Here is a 16,853-nt window from a genome sequence, read left to right on the forward strand (position 1 = left end):
GTTGGCTTTCAAGATGGACAGTCCTGAGTTTAAATCCAAGTTCTACTTGTTTTTTAATGTTTTTTATGTGTGTGGCTGCTTTGCACGACAAGAGTGCCTGTGGCCTACAGAGAGCAGAAAAGGGACTCCGAACCCCCAGGACTGAAGTTAGATGGTTGTGAGTCACCACAAGATGCTGGGAATGTAACCCAGGTCCTATGCAGCGGCAAGATGTCTCCAAGACATCTCTCCATGCCCCCAGCTTCTGCTCAGAGTTCAGCTTCTTCTTTGCGGGTGGTGTAGAGAAGGTGCCCTCCTCTCTCGGGAGAGCCGCCGTGGGCTGCCTTAAACTCGTAGTAGGGCTTTTGTTTGGTTTATTGTGCTTTGCTTTTTGAGAAGTATTAACGTTTTGTATATTTTTAAATATTTCATGTGTTATGGTATTTTGCAGGTATTGTACCCCTGATCTTTTCATTTTTGTGTACAAAGCATGGCATGCTTTCTTTACTGGGTCCAGAATCTTGAGTGACTTGGGGTGGGAGCACTGGCTGCTCTTCCAGAGGATGGAGAGGTGACTCAGGGGTGGGAGCACTGGCTGCTCTTCCAGAGGATGGAGAGGTCACTCGGGGTGGGAGCACTGGCTGTTCTTCCAGAGAATCTGGGTTCAATTCCCAGCAGCCACATGGTGGCTCATGCCACTGTAACTCCAGTTTCGGGGATTCGTGCCTTCTTTTGATCTCCAAGAGCACCGGGACAAGCGGTACAGAGACATACATGCAGGCTAAACACCCAGACACAGAAAATAAAACAAAAAAAGATGGCTTAACACAACTCCATGAAGCCTGTGTCTTTGCCTACTGATGGAGAAATACTTGGGAAAATTTTCAGCCTGGATTTTGGGATAAGGTCTTGGTGGTTTCAAAAGACATGGTGAGAGATTCCAGGGATGAATTTTTGGGGGTGACTCCAGGAGACCTTCTAGTGATCCATTTGCCTTCAGTTTTTGAATGAGGGAAAAGGCTGGTTTGGCTTTTGCTGTTGTTTTAACATTATTTTTATGCCAGGCATGGTGGCACACACCTTTAATCCTAGCACTTGGGAGGCAGAGACAGGGGGATCTCTGTATGTTCGAGGCCAGCCTGGTCTACAAAGCAAGTTCCAGGACAGACACCGTGGTAACATAGAGAAACAACAAAAAGGATGGATTTCTATTAATTTGAATTATGTGCATGTCTGCACGGTGTGTGCACATGCGTGCAGCAGTGCCTACAGGGGCCGGAGGTGTGAGGTCCCCTGGAACCGGGGTTTCGGACAGTTGTGAACTGCCTGACATGGTGCTGGGAATTGAACTCGTGTCCTCTGGAAGAACAGCAAGAACTCTTAAATGCCGAGCTGTCTTCGTCTCCAGCTTCAGATTTTTGTTACTGGTATTTCTTTTTTGTTGTTGTTGTTTTTTTTTTGTTTTTTTCGAGACAGGGTTTCTCTGTGGCTTTGGAGCCTGTCCTGGAACTAGCTCTGTAGACCAGGCTGGTCTCGAACTCACAGAGATCCGCCTGCCTCTGCCTCCCGAGCGCTGGGATTAAAGGCCTGCGCCACCATCGCCCGGCCTGGTATTTCTTTTTTGAGACAGGATCTTGCCATATAGCTCCAGTTGGCCTGGGGCTCTCGATTCTACTGACCCAACCTCCCAGGGCCTGGGGCTCTGGATTCTCATGTCCCAGCCTTCTGACTTCTGGGATTTCAGACTTGATTCTCCATGCCCAGCTTTGCTGTTGCTGAGACAAGTTCTGGCCTGGAACTTTCTCTTTTCCAACCTATGCTGTTGGTTCTTCTCCTCCATGGTTCTTGTCACCCCCACCCCTGCCTGAGACGGAAGCCAGACCACACACATGCAGCTAGGTCCTACCCCTCCTCCCCTGGTTCCTGTCTTAAACTCTGTACCACCGAGCCCTCACTCCCGCTCCGTCCTTCTCAGATCCTGACCTGGGGCCTATGCTGCAGGGAACAGTGAGGCTCCCTGATGATGCTAGGGGTCCCTGGCCCAAGCTCAACCACCCAGTGCTCATCCCCTGCTGTGGGTCACAGGCTGAGGAAGGAGATGGTGATTGGGAGCCTGGTGAAGGGTGAAGAGAAGCTCAGAAAAAGTCCAGCTGGCATAACTGGCCTACTAGGCAAGGGCTTGTGCCCTCTGACTCCCTGGAAACCCTTCGCTCAACAGAGGCAGGAGATATATCTGAAATTCCCGGGGAGAGCCTGGAGCATGCTCTCAGGGTACCTCCTGGCATTCCCACAGGTGCCTTCATCTTTCATTGAGAATCTGTGAGCTAGCTGGGGCTGTTCCGGTCATAGGTCATGGTGGAGACCTGGAATTGTCCCTGGGGCAGCACATTTTTCTCCTCTGAAAACTTATCTTAGCAAAGAGACAGGAAACAATTGCACTTTTTTCCAGGCCTCTGCATCCCCAGACGGACGGCCCATCTCCTGGGTGGGGGCTCTGAGGGGGCTGGGAAGGCAAAATGTGTAAAATGTCTGTAGGAGGGGAAGAAAGGGGCTTTGTGTGAGGCAGGGGCCCCGGCCATTGGTCAGATGTAAGGCCCTCGGCCACTCCCAGAATGCTCCTTTTCCTCCCTGGGGAGGGCCATGATTACCAGCCCAAAGCCTGCCCCACTGGTCTCTGCAGCCCCTCTGCATCCTGGTACCACCGTGTCCAGGCCTCAGGGACTGAGGTCCCCAGAACCACCCAGCTTCTGAAGGTGCGGGCCAGGCAAGGGGAACCCCAGGTGTCAACATGTTTCTTTACTGGAGGAAGCGGGGTACCTATGAGCTGGAGACCCTGCCCCATGACCTGACCCAGCTGGAGCTGGGGGCCGTGGAACGCTTCTCCTGGAGCTCGGCTTTGGATATCATTGAGGACTTGGAGGGTAGGTACAGCCATTTCCCTCTGAGGACTTGGAGGAGTTGTGGGTACCTGGTCTGCCTGGCCACTCTTGCTGGCCAAAGCCTGTGGCCTGCTGGCTGGGCATGTGTTGCTGAAGATCGCTTGCTTATGGTGGTGTGGGGTCCCTCTGGAGAGCCACCGCAGAAGGGACAGGGCCCCAAACGTGATGATCAGATGGTAATGAACGTGTCAAAGTGCTCCATCCTTCCGGGTGGCCAGCTGGGCACGCCTGCCCCTCACTAACCTTGGAGTCTCAGCTGAAGAGCAGTGGTAGCAGTGGCCACCTGCCTTAGTCAGGCCAAGGCTCTGGCTCTGCCCTATCCCTTCCTCCAAGATAAGGCCAGGGGCTGAGCTTTTCCAGAATATTTCTGATCTAATTTAGGGATGTGGGTTATTTGCCATGTTATCCTCCACTTTATAAATACGCAAACAGAACCATGGTGAGGTTGTGGTCCTCAAGAGGCCCGGCAAAGTTTTGGGGTGCTCAGCTCTAGGGCCTTGGCATAGTTGGGGAAAATAGTATCCCTCGTGTTATCATGAGAGGCTGAGAGCAATTCCTGGGGTGACTGGGTGGATCACCTCCCACAGTGGCAGTCAGATAGGGCCCAATTTGGGCAGGCTGTGATTGTTGTAATTGCCAGTCTAAGTTCAGCAACGTTGATCCGCTCTGGACTGGTTCTGTGGGCCTGACCTGTGATCTGTTCTGGCTTGGTTGCTGGAAAACAGTCCTGGACCACAGCAGCCAAGCCAGAAGCTGATGACTAGCCCACAGAATGGCTGGGTTCCAGCTTTGGTTCATTTACTTTTAACCTCATGCTCTGGGAGGCCAAAGCAAAGAGAGCGGGAGTCTCACCAGGGATATGAACTCCCCAGCTTGCCTAGAGTCCTCTCACGAGACTGTCCTGTGTCCAGAGGGCTAGGTTAGGCCTTGGGTCTGCCATGAGAAGTTGGGGGAGCCGTTGGACCACATGGAGGCATGAAAAGTGTGTTGGACAGCCCTCCCGCTGCCAACTGTCACTGCTGGGAGGAGATGGGTTTCTTTTTTTTTTTTTAATAAAGATTTATTTATTTATTATATATACAACATTCTGCCTCCGTGTATGCCCACACGGCGGAAGAGGGCGCCAGATCTCATTACAGATGGTTGTGAGCCACCATATAGTTGCTGGGAATTGAACTCAGGACCTTTGGAAGAGCAGCCGGTGCTCTTAACCACTGAGCCATCTCTCCAGCGCCAGAGATGGGTTTCTTGCCCATGCTGGCCCGAGCTCTGGGCTCCATTAGAAGTGTGTCCAAGTGTCTTGAGCAGTGGCCACGCTGCCTTGAACATGGGTCTGCGAGGAGCATGGCAAAGTGGCAGAGGAGAAAGGATGCAGGGGCAGGTGTGGGGAGAAACGTGTGGCTGAAATCTGGCCTCAGCCAGAGAAATCCACAATCAGAAGGTGGGATGGAGCCAGCTGCGGGAGGCCCATCTTCTTCGCTAGTCCTGCTGACTGTCAAGTTCCATGAAACCCAGTCTCAGGGAGGCTGCAAGCCAGGGAGACTCAGCAGGAATGGACTGAGCTTCACGGGCACAACGGTGGCAACTGCAATGTGCCGAACCTCCTTCTCTCCAGGGTTCTCCTGTCTCTCTTTTGCCTAGGGTGTTCTCTTGCCTCTGGGGTTCCATAATGACCAACTGCCTGCAGTTTTGGGTTCCTCAGACACACAGATCCCCTAGCTGACATTCCCTGGGTGGGCTTTAAGCCCTGGTCCTGAATCTTCATGCCTATCCTCTTGGGGCAGGGCTAGTCTCTTGGTGCCTTTATTCTTGTGAAGCTCCGTGACAGCACTCAGATGTACCTTAAGCCCAAGCCCGCAGCTGAGGCTCTCCCGCCCACTTGCTCCCAGGTCCAGTTCTCTGCACGGTGGGCAGAAGTCCTGGCGAGGCACTAACGGCACGTGAGCTGATCCCGGGAGGAGCTGAGGCAGCTGGGTGGGGGAACCAGGGCACACAGCTGTCTGTGTGGGTTCAGTCCTTTGCTGCCAGTCAGCCCCTGGCCTGGACCCACGTGGGTGGGTATTGGGTCCTGGAACCAGCCAAGCCTGGTTGGGGGTGGGGCCCCTCCGTGGAGCACGGCTGTCCAGAGTCAGAATCTCAAACCCTTTCTGCAGCCTCTCTTCCTGTCCTTCTCTCAGTTCCTCCTCGGAGCCTTAGGAGGAAGCCCACAGCCGGCAGATGGACAGATGAGCAGGGACCCATGGCAGCCTCGGGCAGAGGAAGTGGCCAATTGGCCACAAGTTACGTGCTGAAACAGTGTGGACAGTTTTCCTAGCCACAGGAAGGAGTTCTAGATGTGTCTTCCCACCTTTGACTGAGCTTGAGGGGGTGGGGTGGGTGCGGGGTGGGTGCGGGGTGGGTGCGGGGTGATGGTTAGACTCTGGCACCCGGATGATGGCAGCGGTGAATCTGGGCTGTAGGCAGGAGCTGCATTAAGGCCCATGGCCTGTGCTTATTCCTCCATGGGATCCGCATTTAACTAACGCACACCCCAAATTCCCACAACACAAGGCTTTTCAACCTGTGGGTCATGACCCCTTTGAGGGGGGTCACATATCAGCTATCCTGCATATCAGATATCTACATTATGGTTCATAACAGTAGCAAATTATAGTTATGAAGTAGCAACAAAAGTAATTTTATTGTTGGGGGGTCACTACACCATGAGGAACTGTATGAAAGGGTCTCAGTGTTAGGAAGGTTGAGAAACACTGCCATAGCACTTTGGGAAGGGGCTCAAGCTTGCTCTTTCTTTCTTTCTTTCTGTCCTTCTTTCTCCTTTTTCTTTTTGGTTTTTCAAGGCAGGGTTTCTCTGTGTAACAGTCCCAACTGTCCTGGAACTCACTCTGTAGATCAGGCTAGCCTTGAACTCACAGAGATCCACCTGCCTCTGTATTTATTCTTTTTTTTTTTTAATGTACATTGGTGTTTTTGCCATGGGTGTGTTGAGTCCCCTGGAACAGGGAATTACAGACAGTTGTGAGCTGCCATGTGGGTGCTGGGAATTGAACCCAGGTCCTCTGGAAGAGCAGTCAGTGGTCTTAACCACTGGGCTATCTCTCCAGCCCCCCCCCCCCCCAGCACTAGTATTAAAGGCGTGTGCCACCGCTGCCTCTCAATGATTCTATTTTCTGACGGGGTTTCATGTATTAGTGATTGGCCTCTGTCTTAGTGTTTCTGTTGCTGTGAAAAAACACCACGGTCAAAGACAACTTGGAGAGGCTGGAGAGATGGCTTAGAGGTTAAGGACACTGGCTGCTTGCCCCTCCAGAGGACCTAGGTTCAATTCCCAGCAACCATATGATCTACAATGAGATCTGGCGCCCTCTTCTGGTATGTAGACATACATGCTGGCAGGATACTGTATGCATAATAAATAAATCTCTTTTTTAAAAAAAAGCAACTTGGAGAGGAGAGGGTTTATCTGACTTACAGCTTGCAGTCCACCATCAGGGGAAGCAGAGGCAGGGACCTGGAGGCAGGATGAAGCAGCGGCTGCGGAGGAATGCTTCTATTGGCTTGCTCGCCATTGCTCATTTTCTTATGTAGCCTAGACCACCTTACAGTGGGTGGCACCAGCCCTCCCATAGAATCATTAATTTAAGAAAACACCCTACAGACTTGCCTACAGATCAGTCTGATGGCGGCAGCTCCTCCACTGACATGTTCCCAGGGACATCTAAATCTGTGTCAACGCCTTATGTAGCTGATGTTGGCTCTGACATCTCCCTCAGCCTGTGAGCTTCTGGGATAGGCGGCTCTGCCACACCTCACATGCAGGGCTGGGAATTGAACCCAGGACTTCCTGCATGCTCAGCGAGCATCCTACCAGCTGAGCTGCACCCCGGCCCTGTTCCATTTCTCCCTTAGGCTTTTTGGGATGCCCAGACTGGGGTCTGCTAGCGGGAGTGGCAGATATCCGGGCCAGTGGTCACTGGTTCAGGGCACAGCCCTCTGGCTTCTGGCCTATTCTGAGACAATTTTTGCCTTCTTCAGCCTTCTCAGTGTGTATGTGTGGGGGAGGGGCTGGGGAGTACTGCATCCCATCAAGGATTGGCACAGTTGCTCAGGCATAGACAGGCCTCTGGGAGGGCAGGGCTAGCGTGGGAGGGGGCATCCAAGGTCACAGCTCTTTCCTGGGAGGGGCAGCCTTTTGGTGGTCCTCCCTGGGGCTGGGAGGTAGTAGACAGCTGGGAGTGTGCCAGCCCCGAGATGAGGGCTCTGCCGGAGAATTTGAGGACAGGTGCATTTGTGTTAGCCCAAGGCCCACGGGGAAAGAAGGAAGGCGCTCGTTCATGCTGGAAGGATTATTTATTTTTGTTTAATACCTAATTGTGCCGGGCACAATGGTGGCTCTGTAGACTGATGGTTAGGGTCAGGCTTGAAGTCCTAGAGACATAGGCTGGTTCCAGTCTCATCACTGGCTGGCTGCCTTTGTAACCTTAGATGAGTTTGCTTGTCTAGAATGACTCAGTTTCTTCATGTATAAACAGAGGCAGTGATCATACTTCTACTCTCAAGTGTTTGGAAACAAGTCCACCCAATAGAACTTTTTTTTTAGGTTTTTCAAGACAGGGTTTCTCTGTAGTTTTGGAGCCTGTTCTGGAACTAGCTCTTGTAGACCAGGCTGGCCTCAATTTCAGTTTAATTTTTAAATTATTTATTTTATGTATGTGGGTGTTTTGCCTTCCTGTTTGTGTGCTGCTTGTGTGCCTGGTGCCCGCAGAGGTCAGAAGAGGGCACCAGAGTCCCTAGAACAGGAGATACAGAGCCTGTTGGGAGCCATTGTGTGGGTACTGGGAATGAACCCAGGTCCTCTGGAATATCAGTCAGTGCTCTCAAGTGCTGGGCCTTCTTGCTCTCTCTCTCTCCCCTTCTTTAACTGCTTTTGTGTATGGCATATATACATGACTGTATGTATTATATGCATGTGGAGGTCAGAAGTTGTTGTAAGGTGTCTTCTTCAATCATCATCATCATCATCATCATCATCATCATCATCATTATTTTGGCTTTGAGACAGGGTTTCTCTGTAGCTTTGGAACCTGTCCCTCCACCTGCCTCTGCCTCCAGAGTGCTGGGATTAAAGGCGTGCATCACCACTGCCTGGCTGAAATTTTTTTTCTAGAAATACATTGTTTCAGCTAGGCCTAGTGGGGTTTCAGGATAGTTGGAACTAGATAGAGACCCTGTCTCAAAAAACTAAAACCCAAACCAAAACAAACATCATTGAAACATTTTACCTTCTCCCCCAACCCCACACTAAGTCTTCAAGATGGGTTAAGGGACTGCTAAGGTGTATCAGTGGCAAAGAACACTTGCTGCTCCTGCAGAGAATCTGAGTTCACGTCCCAGCACCCAAGCTGGCAGGCTCATGCCCTTTTCTAGCCTCTGCAGGTACCTGCACATATGTGCATAAGCACACAAACATATACATACATACAAAATAAATTATTTCTTAAGGGATCTGGTTCGGGTTGCATATACACAGGGCGCCCGAATGTTGAGCTTGCCTGGGCTGCCTCACTGCAGGGGCCAGTGGCTCCCATCTGGGACTAGCAGTTGCCACAAAGGTTTGACTGTGAAATGAAGCCTTCAAGGGAGCAGGCAGAATTCCCTTCGGTGCTCAACACGTGAGGGCTGCTCTGGGAGCTATCTGGAGAGGACGGGGAGAAAATAATAGGTTGCTTCAAAGGCACAGACCAGGACAGGGGGTGGGGCGGGTCAAGCAGGGAGATCCACCTGGATCTAAAATGTGTTGCAACAGGGCAGAAAACAGCATTCCCGAGCCAAGAAGAATGGGCAAGACTTTGTTGGCCAGTGCAGAAAGGGCCTTAAAGAGAGCCCTGGAAAGTGCCCAAGTAGCCCTGGAGGGGCTGGTGTGAGCCACAGGGTGTAGCAAGGTTTCTGGATGGCGGTGGTTTGAACCGATCTGAGACAGACACCACTTGAGAACTGGAACCTTCTGGAATATGGATCTAGAGCTGCCAGGCTCCTCTGGTTTGTCAAGGGGAGCCAACAATCTGGATTTTTATGTAAAATCTACTGACTTTTCAAAGTTGGCAACCAACTGAGATTCTTTTGAAATCTTGTGCTCAGCCAAACAAAACACGTCTGCCGGCTCTGGCTTCTGCCTAGTTCTGGTAGAGAACGTGCTGCAGGGTGGGGGGTAGCGGGGAGCCAAAGCTGGGTGTCCTGTGACTAACACAGGGGGCGAGGAGCTAGTGGGCTTGTTTCCTGGATGAGTGACCCTGACTTTCCTCAGGCTAGCAGGAGCCAGAGGAGCAGAAGGTCAGCTGGGTCATTTCAGACTCAGGGAGATGATCTCTAGCATGGTGGGGCTGGGGGTCAAGGAAGAGCAAATTCAGAGTTCCAGGTCTGCCTGGGGCCGGGTTAAGGTACAGGAGCCCTGGGTAAGCTCAGGACAGGTAGCAGTGGCAGACCTCCTCATCCTCTCTGCCCCGTGTCTTTCCACTGACTAGTTTCTCCTGAAAGCCCCCTTCTCACTGCTTCCCAACAAGCTTGAGGCTTCCTGTCCACTCAGACTGACTCTCTAAGCCCTCAGGGCCCAGTTCAAACTCTCGTGAGAACAGATCTAATTGGCCAAGCTAGCTAGGCTAGGTGGCCACCTCTGCCCAATCAGTGTGTTCAAGATATGACAACACAGAAGGAGGTGTCCCCTCAAGTCGCCCTCCAGGCCCACCCTTTCCACCTGGGTTTCAGGGACAGCAGATTTCCTGGAAGGGAGGTCATGCTTGCCCTGGACAGGGTTGGGGGGGGGCTTGTCTGTCTCTCTGCCTGCTCCCTCAGCCCAGGCACCACGCTGGGCCCTGAGACATGCCAAAGTCCTTCTCCCATGAGACTTTGTGCTTTGAACATGAGCCCAGGAGGCAAAGGCCATAGCACCCAGAAACATGAGTGAGGGACACGACACTGGAGAGATACATCTAGAAGTACATCCTCAGGCTGTGGCCACCACAGTCTGTCTGGTGGCTTGTCCTGGAACAGGTGTAGCAGGACTTAAAGGGCACAAGGTTTCTGGTGGCAGAGGAACAACCGAATGTCCTGAGTAAGGAGCCAGATAAACAAAAGGTGCACATCTGTAATCCCAGCTTCTAGGATGAGGAGCCAAGATCGTCAGAGATTCTAGGTCATCTTCAGCCTTTTCATGAGTTCAAGGTTGGGCTATATAAAACCCCGGGGAGGGGTTTGGGGAGAATGAATAAGGACTCAGAATTCTGAGGTCTTTGGGGTCAAAGGATGCTAGAAACTGACTGATATTTTAAGAACCCAGAGGCCTGGAATCTTCCAGGAGCAAACTCTTTGGGTGGGGTGCATGGGAAATCCCCCCCATGGCTGCTGTAGTTGTGAACGTCGTGGAGTTAGCTAGCCCCTGAAAGGCAAGGCAGCTGGGGTCAGCTGGACTGGTGACCCAGGTAGCCTGGTCAGGGTCTTCTGAGGGTCAGTCCCACCTGTGCGCTGGACAGCTGGAGCGGCAGAGACTCCGAGAAGGTCCCTGCTCTATGGTGTGTGGCTGGACCAGAGAAAGTGAGCCAAGTGCAGGGGTGGTCTCAGAGTCTTTAGAGAAGCCTGAGGGGCGGCTGCAAAAGCTTTCGTCTCAGCCCAAAGGCCTCAGGTTCCCCTGCACCACAGCCCTTTGCCCCAGGGCCTCTCCTTACCCTGAGGAGTTTTGTTGTTTTACAAAAGTCCCCCTTCTAAACTGGGTGTGGTGGCCCACACCTTTAATACCTGCACTTGAGCTGCAGAGAAGAGCTGACCTCTGTGAGTTCAAGGTTAGCCAGAGCTATTTAGTGTGTGTGTGTGTGTGTGTGCTTGCAGATTTGCCAAAACGTGCCTGCAGAGAGGCCGGAGGACAGTTGGATTTCTCCTTCCATCTTGGGTTGGGGGTCAGACTTGGGCAGCAAAATCCTTTATCCTGGGCTTCTTAAACAAGGGTTTAAAAAAACGCTGTCCCTGTGGGGAGTGTGGGAGTGCACGACTTTAATTCCAGCACTCCCGAGGTAGAGGCAGGTGGATCTCTGTAAATTCGAGGTTACACAGTGAGTCCCTGACTCAAAAACAACAAAACAACCCAACAATAAAAGCTGTCCACCTATTGGTAATCTCATTTCCATAAACCATTAGGGAAACCTTCCTAACTAGCCGAAAAAACCCAGCCCGTGAGGGCCTGCCGGGTTGGGAGGGGCGGTCTCTGAGTGCTGAGCTGCTTGGGGGAATGCTGGCAATTTTGCGAAACTTAAGTTCTGTGTGTTTGCTGAGCTTGGAACACTAAAACCACAGCAGCTGCCTTTCAAGGAGGCCACCCGCCCCTGGCCCGCCCACCTCCACCGCGTCCTTAGACCCTGGGACCGCGGGTGGCAGCCTTTCAGAAAGAGTGGGGGCGCGGCATGGAGCAGTGGGGGTGCGTGTGTGTCGCCGACCCGCGTGTCTGGGTGCAGGAGGCGCCTTCTCCTTGGAGGCACTTCCGGCCTCAGCAGCAGCCCCCGCTGCCACCGCCGCCGTGCGGCCCACGATGCAGGAGGCCGAGAGGAATCGGGGCGCACTAGGCGCGCGCGCGGCCATCCGTGGAGAGGCCTGCGGGGCGGGGAGCAGGGCCGGGCCTGGGACCCCACCTGGGACACACCCCGTCTCTGGGGGAGGCGCCGTCGGGGGCCGCCGGCTCCCCGCCCCCCGCGGGCCGCCCCGCGCTCCTCCCACCGCCCACCTGCCCCGCCCCGCCTCGCGCGCCAGACGGCCGCGGCGCTCGGTTTCTCCGCTCCCGCGCTCGGTTCCCGGCTCCCGCGCTCGGCTCCGGGCGGCTCGGCGCCATGGGTGAGTGCGACCCGGCGGACGTCTGCTCCCGCCCTGCAGGCCGGCTGGTCGCCAGGGTGGCTCGGAGGGCTCCGCGCGGGGTGGGGGCCGGGCCTGCCCCGGGGAGGGCCTTGCTGGAGCCCGGTGGACGCCGGCCTCTGCACCCGGGGCTGGCTGCAGCTGCCCTGCCCTCGCCCCTGCCCCCTCGCTGCGGCGCCCCAGCCTCCGAGAAGAAAAGGCATCAGCTTGGAGGGGGCCAAACTCATGGTCAGAGATGGACAGCGGGGAACAGAGGTCGCCCCAGGCCTCGGGAAGGGAATGTCTAGCTTCAAAGGGTCTGAGTTTAGTGAACTAGGCTAGGAAGGGCATCCTGGACCCTTGAACCCCTCTTCCCTCCCCGTGGCCCTGCCTGGAATAGCTTAGAAAGTCTGGGGCCCCAGGAGACCATTGAGTTACCCCCCTCCCTCTGGTGGGACTGAGGGAGGGAGTAGCTGATTTCCAAGGACTCCCCCCTGGAATCTGGACAATTTCCCCGGGGAACTGCACAGAAAAAGGCTCTGCAAACAGATTCCCCTGCAGATAAGTTGGCATTTAAAAGAGAAAAGGACACTGACTTCCTTTGAAGGCAGGATTGAGCAGTCTGCCCTACCAGTCCCCTGGTCTGGAGGCCACCAGGGCCCAGGGGAGGGTGGGTCCCCGCCACCATCCATGAACTGATGCCCTCTGCTTCTCCACAGAAGACCAGAGCCCAGCAGAAGAGAAGGGGCTGCGCTGCCAGAACCCAGCCTGCATGGACAAGGGCCGGGCTGCCAAGGTAGGGGACTGGATAGCTTGGGGCAGGGAGGACAAGTTTTCACTTCCCAGGACATCCATGGTCTCCTTGCCAGGGCATAGCGGTGCCCTCTAGATTCAGGGTGGCTGGTTTAGGAGGCGAGAAGGTGTCCATGGCGAGGAACAGTGGAGTGGGGGGACTTTAATCAAAACAAGATCAGCCTCATGGGGTCCTTGTCACTGCCTGAGAAGATGGGAGCCAAGCGGTCCCCAGGGTTTGCTTCGGCACCTGGCCGCACTTCAGACCTGGACTTTGTTCTGGGGTACTGTGGGGCTTGAGTACAGCCGTGGAGATGGCAGAGGGGAGAAGAGGGGGGCCACTGGCCTTGGATAAACTGAGAAGAAGGGAGCCAGGGAGAGAGGTGGCAGCAAGAATATCTTTTGATGCCCTGGGCTCCGTGCCACACGTTTTCTGCGCTTACCCAAGGCTGTGGCAGCTCAGCAGGGAAGGTATTGTCACCTTGCTTTCCAGATGAAGATACCAAGGATCGGAGAGGTCCTGTGACTTGGACAAGGCCCCACACTCCTAGAGGCAGCCCCTTCCTGGCACACATTTGTGTGACAATAGCTCTTGAGAGCTGTAGCAGCCTGCTCCTCTCTTCTGGGGTAGGTCCTGGCCTTAATCCCCTCACCTATGGATAGATGAGGAAACTGAGACTCAGACACGTGAAATGGTTGACCTATGAATACGTGGCCGGCTAGTGGTAGTCTGGGGATCCGAACCCAGGAGTCAGGTGTGCAAAGCCAGCGCCCACGTTCCTACCGCCACGCAGATTGGCCCTGCCAGCTGTGGGGGAGATTTAAAATGCCGCCCCACCGCCACCATTCATCCGGTACAGGAGGCCCATGGTCAGAAGGAACATGAGGACTGTTCTGGGGGTGGAAAGAGAAGGGGGCGGCCTCCAGTTGCCGTGGTCACCAGGCAAGGGGGCGGCAGTGATGTCAGATACAATCTGCTGGCACGGGTGGTGCCTGGCATTGGGCTCTGGTGTTGGCTGGCTGCCTCTCCCCCAGATTGGCAAGCAAGCTGGCCAGTTCTCCCTCAGCACATCTGCTGGGAGCCTGAAGCATCTGTCCTGAAGGGGTGACAGAGGGACAAGACACACTGTCCCACCCCCCACAGGGCCCCAAGTGGCACGAGAAGAGGGCTGGTCTCAGCAGCTGGCCCTCTGTAGCCTTCAGACATACCCTCGCCTGCTGGGTTTCAGCTCAGCTCCTTTGTAACGATGGGGTCATCTCTGGCAAGGAGAGGATACCCTGACGGAAGTGGAGGTATGGGCGGTAACAGGAAGAAAGCAGGAGTGGACCAGGGAAGGGGATGATGAGATAGATAGAGAGGAATGTGGAGGCAGAGAGGACAGGGACAGGGTTCGGGGAGAGAATGACGAAGATTGTTGTTGGTGCTTTGACTTAGCACTGTGGTGATGTACCAGGTGCCGTGGAGAAGCTCAGGCTCAGAGAGGCAAAGGAACCTGCCTACGTGGTGGAGCTTGCCCCAGGGTGAGACTCTCTGAGGACAAGGTCTCAATCTCCAGCTGCACCAGGAGCTGCTAGCAGGAAAGGCCGTCTGCAGACAGGGCTGCACCTGAGTCTGGTGGGGGCTCCCTTGGGTGCTGGGACTTCTGAGATCTGCCTCACCCCGGCTTTCCGTCTCTGGAACTCATTGGAGCCAGGGTAACCATGGTGGACTTTCTTGAGTCAACTCTGGTCCTGGGAATAGGCGGTGTGGAGACAGAGAACAGAGTGAGCAGGGGAGGGGTGTTGGGAGAGTGGTCCCTAGAGGACAGACCCTGAAGAGAAGGAAGGTGGGCTGCATTAGGAGCACTCTACGTGTCCTGTCCTGAGTGGCAGGGCTGTATGCCGTGGAGACCCTAAAGAGACGTGGTACTGCTTCTCCTTGTCCAGGATGAGGATGCATACATAGCTCATACTGTCGAGTTCCAGGATTTCTTTGCAATTGTCTGACCCTGGGCAGGCCAGTGCGCCTCTTTCAGTTGTCCGGGATGAAAAGAAGCCCCTTGTGTAGCATGCTTAGTGCAGTGCCCGGTGTGCATGCCATGGCGTATGGGAATGCTCGATGCCATCATGGACTTCATCCGTACTGTGTGGGGGGAATCAGCAAGCCTATCTCCCAGGCTTTGGGTGTGCCCTCTGTCTCTCCCTGAGAGAGAGACTTCACAGGGCTCCATACCAGACTCTGCCCGATAAGTGCATATTACACACTGGGGGTGGGGGGTGACCAAGGCAGGTGAGTGTCATGGGTGTCCTTAGCCCTCCCACAAAATAGCCGTAGGGCGGTGACTGATGCCCTGTTCTTTGCTGGGCCTCCTTGTGGCAAGCGTTCTGGTAAGTCTGCTCCGCAATTTGGGTCATAAGGGGACATGGCAGAGGGCCGATACTGGACCACTGAAGGATTTGGGAATATTGACGTAGAAGCTGTGTTTGCTCAGAATCCTACGCTAGCCCCAGCGTGTGCCTTATGCCAGCAGCCCACTCTGGGTGGTAGAGGCAACTCCATTTCCGCAGAGTGACCAACACGCTGTGCCGATGACTCGTCAGGGCCGGGCCTGAGCCTCAGTCAGGACTTCCTGCTCTAGGGTCCCACACAGCCACCAGGGAGAGAGGTGATGCTTTCTGCTTTGCTCTTTAGGGCCTGGCTAGGGAGGCGAGATTTGATTCTATATAGAGACGTTTTCAACGTCTGGAGCTGTTCCTCCATTGTCTAGTCATGAGCCCCCCCCCCCCCCCGTCCTTGAGCGTATTCAAGCAGATGAGGAGCCTAGGATTGATGGAGTGGGTATAGATGTAACCCCCAGAGTTCTCAGTGTTGTGGAGTGGAGAAAGGAGTAATCTGGGGTTGTGTCCAGGTGAAGGCCTGTGTCCTCGGGGCCGAAGGAGAGAGTGAACTGCACCTGTGATGTCCCTGAGCAGGGGTAGGTGGGATGCCATGAGCAAGGTGACAGGATTGGCCTGTTCTCTGGGCAGTGCTTTGGGAGTGAGAGGCAGGATACCAGCTTCCCTTGGGAATGGCCAGGTTTGGGGGCTTTTGGAGGTGATGGTCCTTTTAGAGGCTGGTCAGCTGTGAGCTGGTGGTGGTCCTGTCACTGCTGAACAGGGCAGGACCAGAGAAGCCATGAGTGTCGATTGCCTAGGCTGTGGCTAAATAATCTGAGGGAAGCAATTGAAAACTCGGGGCACCTGCCCAGCAAGTAAGATCAGAGGAGAGGAGTTGCCTGGTGGAGTCCAGTTCCACAGAGCCAGTGCTGGTAGTTGGAACCCCAGCTCTACCCTTCTGTGGTAAGGAAAGAAGGTTGGGTTGTTTGCTCCACTGTGGCTCTCTACCCCCCAGTCCTAAGTAAGTTACAGGCTGCTGAGAGAGGAGAGCTACAATCCACCCAAGGGTGACAGGCATGGGCCAATTGCAAAGGGCCCCAGCCAGGCATGATAGTACATGCCTGTAATTATAGTATTCAAGAGGTTGAGGCAGGAGGATTATTGTGAGTTTGAGGCTGGCCTAGGATGGATACATAGCAAGACCTTTTATTAAAAAAGAAAAAAAAAGCAGGGCTAGAGAGATGGCGCAGTGATTAAGAGCACTGGCTGTTCTTGCAGAGGATCCAGGTTCAATTCCCAGCACCCACATGGTAGCTCACAACTGTCTGTATCTCCAGTTTCAGGAGATCTGGCACCCTCACACAAACACATGCAGGCAAAACATCAATGCACATAAAAATAAATAAATCTTTAATAAATAAAAAAGCATAGAGGAGAGGGAGACTGGAGAGATGGCTCAGGGGTTACAGCACTGGCTGCTCTTGGAGAGGACTGGGTTCTATTGCCAGCATTACATGGTGGATCACAACATGGGGGCTAACACCCTAGTCTCTTCTCCAGCACCAGGCACACACCTGGTGCACATATATACATGCTGACAAAACATTCCCACACATAAAAATAAAAACAACACACCAGGTGTGGTCGCTTGCCTTTAATCCTAGCATTCAGAATACTAAGGAGAACTCGTGAGTTCAAAGCTAGCCTAGTCTACATAGAGAGTTCTAGGCCAGCTAGGGTTATACAATGAAATCCTCTCCAAAAGGGGGTAAGGTGACTGGAGAGATGGTTCATTGGTTAAGAGCTCTGGCTTCTCTTGCAGAGAACCTGGATCCAGTTCCCAGCACCCCAATGGCAGCTCACAACTGTCTATAACTCCCGTTCCAAGGGATCTGACACCCTCTTCTGACCTGTGTGGGC

The 16,853-nt window shown here is 54.0% G+C and overlaps 1 protein-coding gene across 1 annotated transcript in view; it reads left to right on the top strand.

Annotated features, from left to right (window-relative positions):
• Window positions 1-2,767: 2,767 nt before the first annotated feature.
• LOC121445701 overlaps window positions 2,768-16,853 on the top strand; it is a gene marked incomplete at its 3' end in the record, with an annotated part of 35,059 nt that continues 20,973 nt past the window's right edge. Inside the window, exons 1-5 of the mRNA XM_041647847.1 lie at window positions 2,768-2,900; window positions 2,980-3,094; window positions 11,274-11,789; window positions 12,506-12,582; window positions 13,072-13,205. Of these exons, the coding sequence (XP_041503781.1) occupies window positions 2,768-2,900; window positions 2,980-3,094; window positions 11,274-11,789; window positions 12,506-12,582; window positions 13,072-13,205 (975 nt within the window). The remainder of the gene's footprint in view (window positions 2,901-2,979; window positions 3,095-11,273; window positions 11,790-12,505; window positions 12,583-13,071; window positions 13,206-16,853) is intronic.

Source organism: Microtus oregoni, unplaced genomic scaffold, assembly GCF_018167655.1.
Source record: "Microtus oregoni isolate MIOR12 unplaced genomic scaffold, Mior012 000328F_ref0000433, whole genome shotgun sequence".
Lineage (NCBI taxonomy): Eukaryota > Metazoa > Chordata > Mammalia > Rodentia > Cricetidae > Microtus > Microtus oregoni.